Below are 17,730 nucleotides of genomic sequence, written 5' to 3' on the forward strand. Positions count from 1 at the left end.
AGGTCTGCGACGGTGTATAGTGTAGTCCAGAACACCTCTTAGGTGTGACACCTCACGAAAGAGATACATGTGTGTATCAGGCACGAATATTTGTTAGATGTGTGTGTATAAATCCCTGATTTCAGTTCTTTTATCTCACTGCCGCAAATTCTCCCTCCATATTCAAACGTGCTCTTCTATAAATTTTGTGCTCTAAAAAATTGTTCAAATTATTATAAAATAATTCGAATTTAAATAACATATAAATGAAAAATTTAATACTTCCGCGTTCTCTGCATCAGCCATTTTAATATTCCGTGTTTTTACTAGGCTTGCGCACCATATGCTTGATTGTTGCTTTTTAGAACATTTGACGCATTCAGTGTTACCGGACACATGACGTTGGTTTTTATATAGACTGACCGACCACAAGCAGCTCCGGCTTTGTCGCCTCGCTCAAAGTTTTCGTGGAATCCCTCTTAACCCTAGAAAGCTGAACCTACTGGAAGTTACGTAGAAGATACTCATACGTCTGTGGGATGTATCGTGGTTTATCTTCATGATGACAATATTTGTGCATTTTTTTAACCTTTTAAACTTACATAGATTCTTTATACAAAAAAATCACATTTTCAGAGAGGAATAGCGAAAACTAAAAAGGTATACGTCTGTCAGACATAGATTAGCTATCTAGGGTTAATGTAAATTAAAAAAAAAACACACTGTTGTATGTGAATGATTTTATATATATTTTTTATTAATCATGCATTGTTGTGTTATACAGAAAATATATATTTATGAGAATTATTCTCCATACTATTTATAATATTTGACTACCTGTTTTTGTATATAGAATCTACTATATATGATGTGGATTCCAGCTACAAAAACAGGCCGATTTTCTAAGTAAAAATAAGAGGAGACAATGTTTTGTTTTTTTTTTTCTTCAGTTAATACATTATTGTGTTTTTTTTTTGTATCTTTATGTTTGTTAAAGTACTTTATATGTTTTAATTATTACTTTTGAGTTTTAAATATTATTTGTCCGTTTTGCTTAGAGTAACAAAAAAAAAGATAATTTAAATAAGGTACATGAGACTTAATAAACTTTCATAATAAAGATATTAAAATATGTATGTGTCAACGGAAATGCAAAAGATCGTAAAGTTTTTCTAAAGAGATTTTTGTTAATAAATGATGATAGAAATAAAAAAGAAAAGCTTTATACTTCGGTGATTAGTGAAAATTCTCATAGTGAAAGTTAAGGCCCACAGTAGCTATGTTCTGCTGCAATTGTGAAAATTCTGAATATGGAATTACAGCCCAGAATTGTTCAGTGGCTGTATACAGCAATGGTGAAATCTATAATGCAACTTTATGGGGTTATAGGCTGATGGCTTCAAGCGACTTTAGAATGGTATCATTGTGTATCTTAGGCGCATTTCGTAAGATCCTAAGATGCCCTTATTGGTATGTTTCATCTATTATCTACAGTGGAAGGAAATCTACACGAGACATCGAAACAGGGATGGAAAATACAATTTTTAAGAAAGAAAGAAAAGGTATTTTTTGAGCGAAAAAGTACTTTTCACTAAATTTCAACAAAAATTTCATTAGAAGATCTGTTATCAAGAGCATCTTCAGACTGAATTTTAAAGAAAATAAAATTTTGTTTGTCAACTCCTCAGTTTTAAATATTTTGTTAGTTTTATATCCGCTTACAAAGACTACAGAAGTATTGTAATCACGGTTTGGTATATTGGTAAAAGTCATGGTATTTCATAAATTTTCTGTAGATAAATTAAAAATTAATTTTTGACAAAATTTTCTACCGAAATAAAATTTTGACAAAACTTTCTATATATATAAAATGTTGATAAAATTTTATATAGAAATAAAATTTTGAAAATTTTTCTATAAAAATAAAATTTTGACAACATTTTCAATAAAATTAAAATATTGACAACATTTTCATCACAAATAAAATGTTCACAATATTTGCATCAGAAATAAAATGTTGACAAATTTTCTACAGAAATAAAATTTTGATAAAATTTTCTATAGAAATAAAATATTGACGACATTTTCTATAGCAAAAGTCATAGTCAAAAACATGATTTTATTGAATTTCAATACTGTTTTAGTCAGAAAAAACAAGACAAATGCCGAATTGAAAATTATGTATTTTAAACTGAAAATCGGAACGATATAAGATGATAGATTTGCTGCTTATGGGAACATGAAAAAAATCGCGCGCTCGATTTATTTCAAGTACCCATCAGCAGCACACCGATCATCTCATCTCTTTCCAATTTTAATATTTAGAAAAACATGTGATTCTATATTACGCTCCCACAAGAATACTTTCTAGATAAGAAGTTGTCAAAATTTTATTTCTACAAAAAATTTTGTCCATTTTTTTCTTTTGAAAAATTTTGTCAAAATTTTATTTTGTTTTTTCTCTAAATTTTATATCAATAGAAAATTTTGTCAAAATGTTATTTCTATAGAAAATTTTGACAAAATTTTTTTGACACATAAAATGTTGACAAAATTTTCTATAGAAAAAACATTTTAACAAAATTTTCTATAGATATAAAATTTTAACAAAAAATAAAATTTTGACAAAAAGAAAAAAAAAATGGACAAAATTTTCTGCAGAAATAAAATTTTGACATTTTTACAAAAAAAAAAAAAATATATATATATATATATATATATATATATATATATATATATATATATATATATATATATATATATATATATATATATATATATATATATATATATATATATATATATATATATATATATATATATATATATATATATATATATATATATATATATATATATATATATATATATATATATATATATATATATATATATATATATATATATATATATATATATATATATATATATATATATATATAAAGGGTGATTTGTTAAGAGCTTGATAACGCATAAAATTTGCAAAATCTCATCGGTTCTTTATTTGAAACGTTAGATTGGTCCATGACATTTACTTTTTGAAGATAATTTCATTTAAATGTTGACCGCGGCTGCGTCTTAGGTGGTCCATTCGGAAAGTCCAATTTTGGGCAACTTTTTCGAGCATTTCGGCCGGAATAGCCCGAATTTCTTCGGAAATGTTGTCTTCCAAAGCTGGAATAGTTGCTGGCTTATTTCTGTAGACTTTAGACTTGACGTAGCCCCACAAAAAATAGTCTAAAGGCGTCAAATCGCATGATCTTGGTGGCCAACTTACCGGTCCATTTCTTGAGATGAATTGTTCTCCGAAGTTTTCCCTCAAAATGGCCATAGAATCGCGAGCTGTGTGGCATGTAGCGCCATCTTGTTGAAACCACATGTCAACCAAGTTCAGTTCTTCCATTTTTGGCAACAAAAAGTTTGTTAGCATCGAACGATAGCGATCGCCATTCACCGTAACGTTGCGTCCAACAGCATCTTTGAAAAAATACGGTCCAATGATTCCACCAGCGTACAAACCACACCAAACAGTGCATTTTTCGGGATGCATGGGCAGTTCTTGAACGGCTTCTGGTTGCTCTTCACTCCAAATGCGGCAATTTTGCTTATTTACGTAGCCATTCAACCAGAAATGAGCCTCATCGCTGAACAAAATTTGTCGATAAAAAAGCGGATTTTCTGCCACTGATTTTGGTAATAAAATTCAATGATTTGCAAGCGTTGCTCGTTAGTAAGTCTATTCATGATGAAATGTCAAAGCATACTGAGCATCTTTCTCTTTGACACCATGTCTGAAATCCCACGTGATCTGTCAAATACTAATGCATGAAAATCCTAACCTCAAAAGAATCACCCTTTATATATATATATTTTTTTTTTTTGTAGTTTTTGGTAAGATTTTCTCCAAATGTTGGTAGATTATTTTTGTCTCATGCTTCGACCGTGACTGTAATGGTTCCGATTATTTTAGTACGCGATCGATAACTTCTTATCTAGGAAGTATTCTTGCGGAAGCGTAATGTACAATCACAAGCTTTTTTCGACTAAAACAGTATTGAAATTCAATAAAATCATGTTTTTGACTATGACTTTTACAAAATCGAGATTTCCCGCATGAACTTGTCTGTTTTGTCAAATTTGTAAAAGACTATTAGCAAATAAGTTTGTTAAAGTCTTTCTCAAAACTGCTCAAAACTATCTACACAAAAGGTACTAAATCATTCGCGGGGGTACTACGGTACTGACCAGGGTGAAAAAGTATTAAAAAAAAGTACTATGGTACTGCATTTTCCATCCCTGCATCGAAATACCCAAAATAAGACACACTTGGACAAAAACCGAGATCGACAAAAATTTCGATGTTATGGGAAGAGAAAAAAATTAACATTGAGTGTATATATTATAAATGTGGAGTTCGAAAATTACATATAAATGTGGAGTTCGAAAATTGCACATCGAAAACAAATATTCATAGCATGTCGCCAGTAAAAAAACCTATACTAGCACAAGTATATAAGTAGAGAAAAAATATCTATAGCGAACACGCACATTTCCTTCCTAAAGAATATTGGAATGATGTTATTTTTTGTGACGAAATGAAAATAATGCTTTATTGTAATGGCGACCTGTATTAGAACCGAAATATATTATACCGACTGTAAAATTTAGAAAGTTGTCCGTAATGGTATGGACTTGCATACACGGTTGCCACAGTTGGTAGAATTCTACCAAAAATTTTAGATTTTTTACTGTTTGGTAGATTGATAGAATTCTTGATGTTTTGGTAGATTTTGCAAAATATTCCCCTCCAATTAACTTCACAAATGTTCTATAGAAATAAAAGTTTGACAAAAAATTTTATAGAAATAAAACATGGACTAGATTTTCTATAGAAATAAAATTTTGACAAAATTTTCTATAGAAATAATATTTTGACAAAATTTTCTATAGAAATAAAATTTTGACAAAATTTTCAATTGGCTTTTAAGATTTTAAATTACAAATAAAGATAATCTATAGAAAAAAAAAATTATGTCAAAATTTCCTATTGAAATAAATATTTGAAAGAAAAAAATCTATAGAAATAAAATTTTGACAAAATTTTCTATTGAAAAAAAAAAAATATGACACAATTTCCTTTTGAAATAAATATTTGAAAAAAATTCTATAGAAATAAAATTTTGACAAAATCTTCTATAGAAATAAATAAATTTTTCTATAGAAATTGATAGAAATTTTGATAAAATAAGATCTTTTTGTTTGGTAGTTTTTTGGTAAAATTTTCTCCAAATTTTGGTAGATTAATTTTGGCTCGAGTGGCAACAGTGCTTGCATATCGAGCATGAAAATATGACGAAAGAGGTATACCTAGACATTTTAAAGAATTAATTAATTTCCAGTGGTTCAACGGTTGGATTTGTTGCAGATGCAGATAATTGCTAAAAGTATAAATAACAGGTTGGCTGATAAGTCCCCGGTCTAAAAAAGAAAAACGCATTTTTTTGTCAAAATTCGTTTTTATTATTCAACATAGTTTCCTTCAAGAGCGATACGACGATTATAACGACCTTCCAATTTTTTGATACCATTTTGGTAGTACTCCTTCGGTTTTGTCATTGCAGCCAATTTTTTCCCCTGCGAGCATCCTTTTGAGGTCTGAGAACAAGAAAAAGTGGCTGGGGGCCAGATCTGGAGAATACGGTGGGTGGGAAGGCAATTCGATGCCCAATTCATGAATTTTTGCCATCGTTCTCAATGACTTGTGGCACGGTGCGTTGTCTTGGTGGAACAACATTTTTTTCTTCTTCATATGGGGGCGTTTTGCCGCGATTTCGACCTTCAAACGCTCCAATAACGCCATATAATAGTCACTGTTGATGGTTTTCCCCTTCTCAAGATAATCGATAAAAATTATTCCATGCGCATCCCAAAAAACAGAGGTCATTACTTTGCCAGCGGACTTTCCTCGAGTTCGGAGACGGTTCACCGGTCTCTGTCCACTCAGCCGACTGTCGATTGGACTCAGGAGTGTAGTGATGGAGCCATGTTTCATCCATTGTCACATATCGACGGAAAAACTCGGGTGTATTACGAGTTAACAGCTGCAAACACCGCTCAGAATCATCAACACGTTGTTGTTTTTGGTCAAATGTGAGCTCGCGCGGCACCCATTTTGCACAGAGCTTCCTCATATCCAAATATTGCTGAATGATATGACCAACACGTTCCTTTGATATCTTTAAGGCGTCTGCTATCTCGATCAACTTTATTTTACGGTCATTAAAAATCATTTTGTGGATTTTTTTGATGTTTTCGTCGGTAACCACCTCTTTCGGGCGTCCACTGCGTTCACCGTCCTCCGTGCTCATTTCACCACGCTTGAATTTTGCATAGCAATCAATTATTGTTGATTTCCCTGTGGCAGAGTCCGGAAACTCATTATCAAGCCAAATTTTTTGCTTCCACTGTATTCTTTCCCTTCAGAAAACAGTATTTTATCAAAACACGAATTCCTTGTTTTCCATTTTTTTTCACAATAACAAAAGTTGCTTCACAAAAGACGCTCTATCTCACAAACTAATTGTGAGATAGAGCGTTTTGACACGAACCATTTGAAGGTTGGTACTATATGAAAATAATATGCATTTAATACTAGCGACGTCATCTATGTGTCAGACCGGGGACTTATCAGGCAACCTGTTATGAACTATATCAGGAGAATGATCCAAAGTAAAAATCATATTTATGCCAGACGTGGCTCATATACAAATGTTATAGATACACCCGCCTAAAGTCCCGACTTAAGACCTATAGAAAATTTTGTGGACGCTTCTGACAAAAATGTTGCCAAGAGAGGCCCAAAAAATAAAAATCAACAAATTATAGAGGAAGAATGGGGAAAACTGCCGCTTGAATACGATTTCGAACATTCAATCTGATCGGATTATAGGAAGATTGCAAGCTGGAAATGCAAAGCAAAAAATACTCAGCAATTTCTAGCTTATAACTTATTAAAAAAAAACATTTTCTATAGAATTATTTGACATAACTTAATGTATGTAATAGTACACCACTAGGCATTGTTGAACTATTTTTCTATATTAAAAAAGTATGTCCTTTTGCATTTAATTTGACTAATTTTTCATTATTAGTGTATTAATAAAACTATTTAAAAAAATACAATAAAAGAAAAATATAATATAAATAATACATAAAGAATAATATGAGATTAAAGAGATATATATTTCCAACAGAGTATTATAAGTAGAATAGGGTTTTCCAGCCAATAAGAAAATAATCTAACAACATGTGTCCCTGTTCAAATCGTCACAGACAAATTTCCACGTCTATGTAAAAGGATCATGGAAATGGAAACTATGAGGGCTCGTGTAAAAATTAATGGATTTTTAAATCTAGTACCAAATCTGATTAGATATTTTTTATATCTAGACAGATTTGGAAATCAGATTCGAAAAATTGTAATCTATCTGAATAGATCTAATTTCAACGGATTTAGATCTGTCCAAATTTCAGACTTAGCCCATATCTAATCAAGAGGCTTTGTTTAATAAATGTATGGTATATGGAATGTTAAAAAATATGTATATAGAATATATGGATAGTAATCGAGTAAAAGATATTCGAAAAAAATTTAGAAATTCGAGATCTAATTGAAAATTTCGAGAAATATATGTAGGGAGTTACTAGAACAGAAGAGATCAGGAAGAAATATAGAATTTCGATAAATAAGAATACTTTGTCCAATAGTCATAAAATTATCCATAATGTAAATATGTTTTGCATGAAACTAAAATGGAATGTTGCAAAAACAATTGCTAATAAAATATAAACATATACCCATAAAACAATAATTATGATGGTAACTGCCACATAAATAATAAACAAAATAATAATACAATGGAATAATTAACTAATTATAAGTAAGTGCATATGTTCTTAATACACTTACGTAAATATTTGACCTATAAGTTATTCTCTGATTCACAAGGACTTTGTGCAAGTGTAGTGTATGTGTTTGTAAGTGAGTGTCTATGTTGAGTTCGGTATACTTTGAACACCATTAGACAACATAGATGTATTCGGAGAGCTCACATTTAGATTTGATCCATTTTGTGTTGCCGTTGAACCCAAAAGATTAAGTAATCTTTGTCTTGTCCTTTTATCACTTACACAAACACATTGTATGAGATTCATAAGTTGCTTATTGGAATATTGTGCTGGTTCCAGGTTTTTCTGTTCCATTATCCATTCTTCAAATTGTTCATTCGAGAAATAGTAAGCCTTTATAAACGTATCGACGTATTGACGATGTTCGGCAAATTTTTGATTCGATATCAATTCAAATATAGACATAAAATTTGTAAAATCTAATTGCATTAGAGCTCGTCCACCGGCGGAACATTTTTTAACATTCGAAAATCTGAAATTAAAAGTAGGAGTAATATAAGAAACAAGAGTAGGTCATTGATTTTATGAAAATAAAATTTTGAGAAAAAAAATATTTTGGATTTTCTAGGGGTGCTCACGAATTAAAGTCCTTTTCGCTCTAGGACGTATAGTAATGGAGATATGAGTAAAAGAAGTTTTTCATAAAAACATTTCGAATTTTTCTGGAAATGTGGAAATAAAATGTTGAGAAATTTTTCTATAGAAATAAAATTTTGTGAAAAAATTCTATAGAAATAAAATTTAGTGAAAAATTCTATAGAAATAAAATTTTGAGAAAATTTTCTATAGAAAAAAATTTTTGAGAAATTTTTCTATAGAAATAAATTTTGACAAAATTTTCCATAGAATTAAAATTTTGAAAAAATTCCATAAAAATAATATTTTGAGAAAATTTTCTATAGAAATAAAATTTTGAGAAAATTTTTTATAGAAATAATATATTTATAAAAAAAAATAAATAACATTTTAAGATAATTTTGTATAGGACTTAAATTTTGAGAAAATTTGCTGCAGAAATAAAATTATGAGAAAATTTGTTATAGAAATATAATATAAAAATATAAAGAACGATAATTTTGTATAGGACTTAAATTTTGAGAAAATTTGCTGCAAAAATAAAATTATGAGAAAATTTGTTATAGAAATAGAAAAATTTTGAGAAATTTTTCTACAGAAATAAAATTTTGTGAAAAATTTCTAAAGAAATAAAATTTTGTGAAAATTATCTATAGAAATAAAATTTTGTACAAATTTTCTATAGAAATAAAATTTTGTGAAAATTTGTTATAGAAATAAAATTTTGAGAAAATTTTCTATAGAAATAAAATTTTGTGAAAATTTTCTATAGAAATAAAATTTTGATAAAATTTTCTTTAGAAATAAAATTTTGTGAAAATTTTCAATAGAAATAAAATTTTGTGAACATTTTCCATAGAAATAAAATTTTGAGAAATTTTTCTATAGAACTAAAACATTAAGAAAATTTTCTTTAGAAATAATATTTTGACAGTTTTCTATAGAAACGAAATTTTGAAAAAATTTTATATAACAATAAAATTTTGACAAATAAAATTTTATAAAAGTTTTCTATAGAAATAAAATGTTGAGTAAATTTTCTACAGAAATAACATTTTAAGATAATTTTGTATAGGGATTAAATTGTTAGAAAATTTTATATAGAAATAAAATTTTGAAAATTTGTTATAGAAATAGAAAAATTTTGAGAAATTTTTCTACAGAAATAAAATATTGTGAAAATTTTTTATAAAATAAAATTTTGTGAAAAATTTCTAAAGAAATAAAATTTTGTGAAAAATTTCTAAAGAAATAAAATTTTGTGAAAATTTTCTATAGAAATAAAATTTTGTAAAAATTTTCTATAGAAATAAAATTTTGTGAAAATTTGTTATAGAAATAAAATTTTGAGAAAATTTTCTATAGAAATAAAATTTTGAGAAAATTTTTTATAGAAATAAAATTTTGTGAAAATTTTCTATAGAAATAAAATTTTGTGAAAATTTTCTATAGAAATAAAATTTTGATAAAATTTTCTTTAGAAATAAAATTTTGTGAAAATTTTCAATAGAAATAAAATTTTGTAAACATTTTCCATAGAAATAAAATTTTGAGAAATTTTTCTATAGATCTAAAACATTAAGAAAATTTTCTATAGCAATAAAATTTTAACAAAGTTTTCTATAGAAACGAAATTTTGACAAAATTTTATATAACAATAAAATTTTGAGAAATAAAATTTTATAAAAGTTTTCTATAGAAATAAAATGTTGAGTAAATTTTCTAAAGAAATAACATTTTAAGATAATTTTGTAAGGAATTAAATTGTTAGAAAATTTTATATAGAAATAAAATTTTGAAAATTTGTTATAGAAATAGAAAAATTTTGAGAAATTTTTCTACAGAAATAAAATATTGTGAAAATTTTTTATAAAATAAAATTTTGTGAAAAATTTCTAAAGAAATAAAATTTTGTGAAAATTTTCTATAGAAATAAAATTTTGTAAAAATTTTCTATAGAAATAAAATTTTGTGAAAATTTGTTATAGAAATAAAATTTTGAAAAAATTTTCTATAGAAATAAAATTTTGAGAAAATTTTCTATAGAAATAAAATTTTGAGAAAATTTTTTATAGAAATAAAATTTTGTGAAAATTTTCTATAGAAATAAAATTTTGTGAAAATCTTCTATAGAAATAAAATTTTGATAAAATTTTCTTTAGAAATAAAATTTTGTGAAAATTTTCAATAGAAATAAAATTTTGTAAACATTTTCCATAGAAATAAAATTTTGAGAAATTTTTCTATAGATCTAAAACATTAAGAAAATTTTCTATAGCAATAAAATTTTAACAAAGTTTTCTATAGAAACGAAATATATATAACAATAAAATTTTGAGAAATAAAATTTTATAAAAGTTTTCTATAGAAATAAAATGTTGAGTAAATTTTCTAAAGAAATAACATTTTAAGATAATTTTGTAAGGAATTAAATTGTTAGAAAATTTTATATAGAAATAAAATTTTGAAAATTTGTTATAGAAATAGAAAAATTTTGAGAAATTTTTCTACAGAAATAAAATATTGTGAAAATTTTTTATAAAATAAAATTTTGTGAAAAATTTCTAAAGAAATAAAATTTTGTGAAAATTTTCTATAGAAATAAAATTTTGTAAAAATTTTCTATAGAAATAAAATTTTGTGAAAATTTGTTATAGAAATAAAATTTTGAGAAAATTTTCTATAGAAATAAAATTTTGAGAAAATTTTTTATAGAAATAAAATTTTGTGAAAGTTTTCTATAGAAATAAAATTTTGTGAAAATTTTTTATAGAAATAAAATTTTGATAAAATTTTCTTTAGAAATAAAATTTTGTAAACATTTTCCATAGAAATAAAATTTTGTAAACATTTTCCATAGAAATAAAATTTTGAGAAATTTTTCTATAGAACTAAAACATTAAGAAAATTTTCTATAGCAATAAAATTTTGACAAAGTTTTCTATAGAAACGAAATTTTGAAAAAATTTTATATAACAATAAAATTTTGAGAAATAAAATTTTATAAAAGTTTTCTATAGAAATAAAATGTTGAGTAAATTTTCTAAAGAAATAACATTTTAAGATAATTTTGTATAGGAATTAAATTGTTAGAAAATTTTATATAGAAATAAAATTTTGAGAAAATTTGCTATAGAAATAAAATTTTGAGAATTTTTTCTATAGATATAACATTTTGGGAAAATTTTATTTATTTATTTATATGGACATAAAAATGTTTAGGTAATTTTCTATATAAATAAATTTAAAAAATCATTTCTGTAGAAATAAAATTTAAAGAAAATTAAAAACATTTTCAAACTTTTGACAACATTTTCTATAAAAATAAAATTTTGACAACATTTTCTAAATTTTATATCCAAAAACTTGACATTCATTCATTAGAAGAAAAAACATCTTCAAAATGAGGTTTATTTAATTTGGTAGACTGTGGTACAATTTTCTCCAAAGTTTGGTAGACTAAAATTTTCTCCCAAGTTTGGTAGACTATCTTTGGCACGAGTGGCAAGTGTGGTGACAAGTAAGAGCTGATTTGACTCTATTGTTTTTTGTCTTTACTTACCCTTCCACTAACAAATGTGTTGCCACATGAGCTAGAGAATTCCAAACTTCCTCTGTTGGTATTGTAATTTCCTTAGCAATCTCTTCTAAACGCATGACAAAATTTTGTACATTCTATAAGAATAAAAAATAAAACGCGTTTTAATAGTCAGATGACAGATGAATAAAAGTTTTTTACATACTCTGTTCATTACATCGATGTATCCATTGTGTTGAAAGCTTACATGATTTACATCCCATTTCACTTTAGACATCATGGTCAATATGGCAGGCAAATCGAATACACGTGAAGTAACACATGTGTACACAGGACGAGCCAAATCATTCATAAAGTGAATATAATCGAAATATGCACTCAGCATTGGTCTATCCGAAGTTGGCAACAAATGATTCAAATAATTTTGCAATATTTTAAATTGTTGCGTCATACAATGTCCACTTTCCATAGCTACAATACGTAGTGAAAGTCCATAGAGTGTATCGGGATTAGCTAGCTCATTGTTTATCTGTAATAAGTGTAAAAGAATCCACTTAAATATCGTTATATGCATCTAAAACACTTCTCTTCCAGCACATGAGAAACAAAAAGACCTAATCGCGACGTCGATCATAAAATCTTGCTGCTAAAAAAACATATGCAAATCAGCAAATCAGTTTGTTATACCACTCATCATTTTTCTGCATAATTTTGAACTGCATTTTCAAAAAAGTGTCAGCACAATTAAAAACTTAATTAAATTAAAAAAATAATTAATTCAATTAAATTTTTAATCAAAACAGTAATAGATCATATAAATTAAATGTATTAAATGTTTAACTGGATCAATTAAGTTTTCATTGAAACGGGTGATTGATGTTATCATCTCCGTGATTGAAGCAATTTAATGCCCCAATTTTTTTGCCAGCTGATTATATATTCAATGTTAACGACACAAAAGCAAGAAAACGAAAATAATCTTATCTTGAACTGATTTTACCAAGTTTTCTTTTTATTTTACCCATTTTTGATGTTTTAAGGTGTGTTTTACTAAAAGCTTCCTGATTTTACGAAGCCCGCATAAAGGCGGGATTGGGCATTAGAGGGTTAAATGAAAAATTAATTAGATCAAGATTAAAGCCACTAGTTTAAACGATATGCACTCGTTCATTATATAGATGTGCCATCCGAGTAATTGTTGTGGTACAAGGGCAGTTTTATAACATCATTGGATTCGATGATTACTAAAAGTTGAAATCGACCTTTTGTCCAAAAGTCGATTAGTGGAAAATGTGTTTTTCGTATTTTTATCTTTAATTCAAACTTGGCTATAAGAAACTTGAACATATAGGGAGAAGAACTCACTAATAACAGAGTGTTCAAAATGAGCAAATGTTTTATTGTGGTTGGTAGTTGGCCACCACTATGAACAAATCAGCTACTTCATTAAAATAACTGATCATACACTATCTACCTATGCAAAAAGTCCTGCTTGGGCGAAATATTCACCCATAGAACATTATCTACCATATTCTCACGAAATGATTGCAATTGCTAGATTCCAAAGGAGATACAAAGGAGATATCTAAACAAAGTCGTGCATCAAATAAATCGGATATCTGTCCTTAAAAAAAATCGAAAAAGGCCAATATTTAATTTCATATGGGTATGCTGAAAATTTCAAATAAAAACAATTTGATTTTTATTGACAAGGGAGGATTATTACTTACCAAAGATGAAAAATTCAAAGATGAGAAGTTCTTTATATTTGGCAAAACATTCTGTCTAACCAACTCCAACTTTTGCTCTAATTTTGGCGTATAGAAGGTTTCCATTTGAACAGGCTAGTTGGAGATAATGTCCACAATTATTTTTCATTATAAGAAAATCTAAACAAAAATACTAACCCCATCTTTTCCAAACACTTCATGTACTGAATACGCATAGAAATCTATGAGCTCCAACATACAACAAACAATTTTTGGAGAGATACAATGTAAAAGTTTGCACATTTGTAAATACCGGCCTAAAACGCGAAAAACATTCAAGGTTGTGTTGTTCACAGTCAATTGTTGACCTCCGCCTCCCCCAATAACACCAACAGCACCACTGGAATCATCAAAATCTTTGCTTTGTAAACTCTTGTGATCATCTTCGCTTTCTTCTTCACTAAAATAGCATGATGCCTCATCCACAATACCCGATAGTATATCTTCCTCTAGCATAGCCACATCGAGACCACCATCAAATGGTGAACTCTTTTCACTAAATCGTAAAAAATAACCATAGGAACCATAAATGGAACTACCGCCATCTTGAGAATGTACAGAAACTAGTTCATCACAATTATTACTAGTGGGGGAATTGTTGACAGACAATGTGTTATTTGATGTAGCAGCCAAAGCAGGTGGTGATTTATGCCGTCTCAGAGAATGCCTTATGGAACGAAACTCCTGCAGAAGGTACAAAAAAAATTTAATTTGTTGGCTATTAAATTGTTCAGAAACGTTTATACAAACCGGTAATTGCAATATATTTGCAAAGGAATCCACAACAGTCCATGCTTCATTATCCAAAAATAAGCATATTTCCTCCAGACAGCACATATGATATCGTTGAAAAAATTCCTCACTTTGTTGCTGCATTGTTTCAATAAGTTTATCCGAATTTTCACCACAAAACTCCTGGCCCACCTTTTTAAGTCTTTGTATAACACTAAGAACTTGTATAAATTGATCATATTTCAGTGTTATCAATTTAGTGCTTTGAAGAAATATACAAATTTTTGTAACGATATCATTCCATATACGTGATTGACCTTTTTTCAATTTTTCTTGTATATAATTATCTGGCGAGTCCAGCATATCAATGGGATATAGTTTATAATTTTGATGCCATATTACAATTTGATAATATGACGATAGTATGGTCCAAACTGTTTTGCATAGACTTATCAAACAAGGTATGTATTTATCTACATCGACTTGTTCGCATAGTTGTTCATATAGGAGTTTAACATTTTCGTCAATATTCGGATCGTTATAGCCACGAAGAACGGAGTTCACAGAAGAATGTATGGCAGAGATAAAATTGATGTGTAACTGTAAAACGAAAAGAATTAGTATTAATGACTGTATGGGCAAATAGATGGGTGCATAAGCTTTGGAGTCAATAGGTTTTGATATAGCACAAAAAAGATCTTCTGATTTGACTTCTTGGAGGAATCCCCAAATCGGGATTATAACTCCCGCATTGTTAATTCCTACCTATCCTCAATGTTTTGATTTTTTTTTTGAAGAACTCACCTGATCCATAGCAATAAGGGATTTATTTAGTAATTTATAGGCTTCTTGTAGTTTTGAATATTTCCTCACATCATAATTTAAAATCATCTAAAAGAAAAAAAAATTGTTGTTAGTTTTATATATTAAGGATTTGTTGTTTTATTTTTAATTTTACCAACCTCATTTAAAACAGTGTCCAATTGGAATTCCGTTAGCAATAAAGTCTCTTTTAATTTTTTATTCAATGATTCTACACACAATAAGTGATTGTATTCGGCAGCTGAATCTTTACAATTAAGAAGCAATGAAATTGCGGCAGAATAATTACATTCCGTTAACAATTTTTGTACCTCCACATCGGTAGATTTCTGCAAATAAAAACAAAAATAATATTTAATTATTTTATTGTCTTAAATATTCCATTTTCCTGATACCAACCAATTTCTTAATGGCCTGCAAAGTATTTAAAAGTTCCTTAAGTATTTCCCGCTTGCGATAGGATGCCAATATTTCCAAACTAGTGGTGGTTAAATTTTGCTTTGCATAATTTAAGTACGAACGAGCTTTGCGACATGTCCACAATGACTCTTCCAATTCCTTTTGTATTTCATTGATAGCTGCAAATTCCACATTACAGGCACTTCGTTGTTCCAGAATATTGGATAAAACCTTTTTGGATAAGACTTTATGCTGAGTACGCAGTTTAAGCATTGTATCCTCAATTAATGCATAATCAACACCATTGGCTAAGACATTCTAAATAATAAAAAATACAAATGAACAATGAGAAGTGAAAGTGGATCCCAGTAGGATTAGATAGTATACACGCAATTCTTGGAAAAGGCTTTTAAGCTAAAATTCATGACAGCAGTTTTCTTTCATGAGTGTGAATGGTTTTAATATTAATTTGTTTCGAGCGATATTTTATTAGTCTGAAGATGAATTTAATTCATGAGTATTAAGGAACATCGTATTGGAAAGGAAATAATTCGGATGACGAGTGGGTACATTTAAAAATTCTATATCATCTCGATTTGAGGGAATATATAATAATTCTGTTCCCAAAGATTGAACATCTAAACGTAAATTTGGATTGCAAGTTTATGAATATAATGATATTATACCTATTAAATGAGTATACAATTTCACGACCGACCAATTCTAATTGGACACAACAAATTCATTCGAAGTAAACAAAAACTGGTTACAACAGTACCGTCACATACATATACACACTGTGTGTGTGTTATACATCATTACCTGAAGTTCCATCATTTCAGGATTACTGTCTGTCTGGAAATATTCTGGTGTTATACTTTCCAATATTTCCTGATCGGACTTTTGTGAACTTTCAGCCTGGTCGGATTCGTCTACACCATCTCCTTTAATTCCTGTGTTTGATTTGTGATTACTGTCTGTGCTTACAGTCTGGATAAAATGATCTGAGAACCCCATTGCAGGAATTTTCATTTGATTCCGATTTGTCTGGTAATTTATATCGAAGAAAAATATTGATAATATTACTATACCATCGTCAAAGTTTATTAGACATACCATAAGATCCATAAATTTTCCTTTTATTCCATCCATCTTTTATAAACTCCATGTAATAGTAAATATATGTTGTAGCAAAAAGCCCACATATGACAAATTGTCATCGACAGTTTATATTTCTACTTGTGATTAAAGGCAACGCAATGACGTAACGTGAAACAAAAATTATATATAGGCCGTTAAGACGAACATGATTTTTTTTTTTCACAAACAAAGGTCATTAGCCACATTCACATTACACTTCCAAAATCCACTTTAACTAGATTTCAACTGTAATTTGCCTTATGCGACGTCCTGATTATAAGTTTATCCTGACGAAATATCTGTGTTTGTAAGGAACCTCATGCTCCGCCCAGACTATAAGTTTATCCGCACGACAGTGCTCGTTCAAAAATATCTCAGATGTTGCACAGACTGAAAGATATTTTCGACTGCATAATCGATACTGCTGCTGATTTTTTAATCTTCGCCGACAATTCCTAGTTATTGGCCGCACTGTAATATTTTTTGCAAAAACAAACTTTCCATCTGGATAATACGGTATTCTCACCAAGCATATTTTGGGGTATGAAATGTTTTCCCTTTATAAGCACGGGGAGCCACCGTGGTGCAATGGTTAGCATGCCCGCCTTGCATACACAAGGTCGTGGGTTCGATTCCTGCTACAACCAAACACCAAAAAGTATTTCAGCGGTGGATTATCCCACCTCAGTAATGCTGGTGACATTTCTGAGGGTTTCACAGCTTCTCTAAGTGGTGTCACTGCAATGTGGAACGCCGTTCGGACTCGGCTATAAAAAGGAGGTCCCTTGTCATTGAGCTTAACATGGA

At 28.5% G+C, this 17,730-nt stretch overlaps 1 protein-coding gene across 1 annotated transcript; it reads right to left on the reverse strand.

The window, feature by feature from the left end:
* Positions 1 to 3,834: 3,834 nt before the first annotated feature.
* Positions 3,835 to 17,008, reverse strand: Vps50 (vacuolar protein sorting 50). The gene is made up of 11 exons (XM_075299202.1): positions 16,900 to 17,008; positions 16,606 to 16,830; positions 15,784 to 16,101; positions 15,525 to 15,713; positions 15,367 to 15,453; positions 14,581 to 15,162; positions 13,969 to 14,514; positions 13,792 to 13,905; positions 12,267 to 12,590; positions 12,086 to 12,198; positions 3,835 to 8,419 (listed from the first exon to the last, which is right to left on the reverse strand). Exons 1-11 carry the CDS (start codon positions 16,933 to 16,935, stop codon positions 8,029 to 8,031), a joined length of 2,925 nt encoding a protein of 974 aa, XP_075155317.1. The 5' UTR covers positions 16,936 to 17,008; the 3' UTR covers positions 3,835 to 8,028.
* Positions 17,009 to 17,730: the final 722 nt, after the last annotated feature.

The sequence above is a fragment of the Haematobia irritans genome, chromosome 3, assembly GCF_050003625.1.
Source record: "Haematobia irritans isolate KBUSLIRL chromosome 3, ASM5000362v1, whole genome shotgun sequence".
Lineage (NCBI taxonomy): Eukaryota > Metazoa > Arthropoda > Insecta > Diptera > Muscidae > Haematobia > Haematobia irritans.

Bases quoted from the DNA above. Each gene is read 5' to 3' on its own strand.
- Vps50 (XM_075299202.1), bottom strand. From the start codon at position 16,935: ATGGATGGAATAAAAGGAAAATTTATGGATCTTATG. The intron at 15,714-15,783 runs GTTGGTATCAGG...TTTTATTTGCAG, and splicing joins TGCAGGCCATTAAGAAATTG to AAATCTACCGATGTGGAGGT. The intron at 12,591-13,791 runs GTAAGTAATAAT...CACTTATTACAG, and splicing joins CTTTGAATTTTTCATCTTTG to ATAAACAATGAGCTAGCTAA.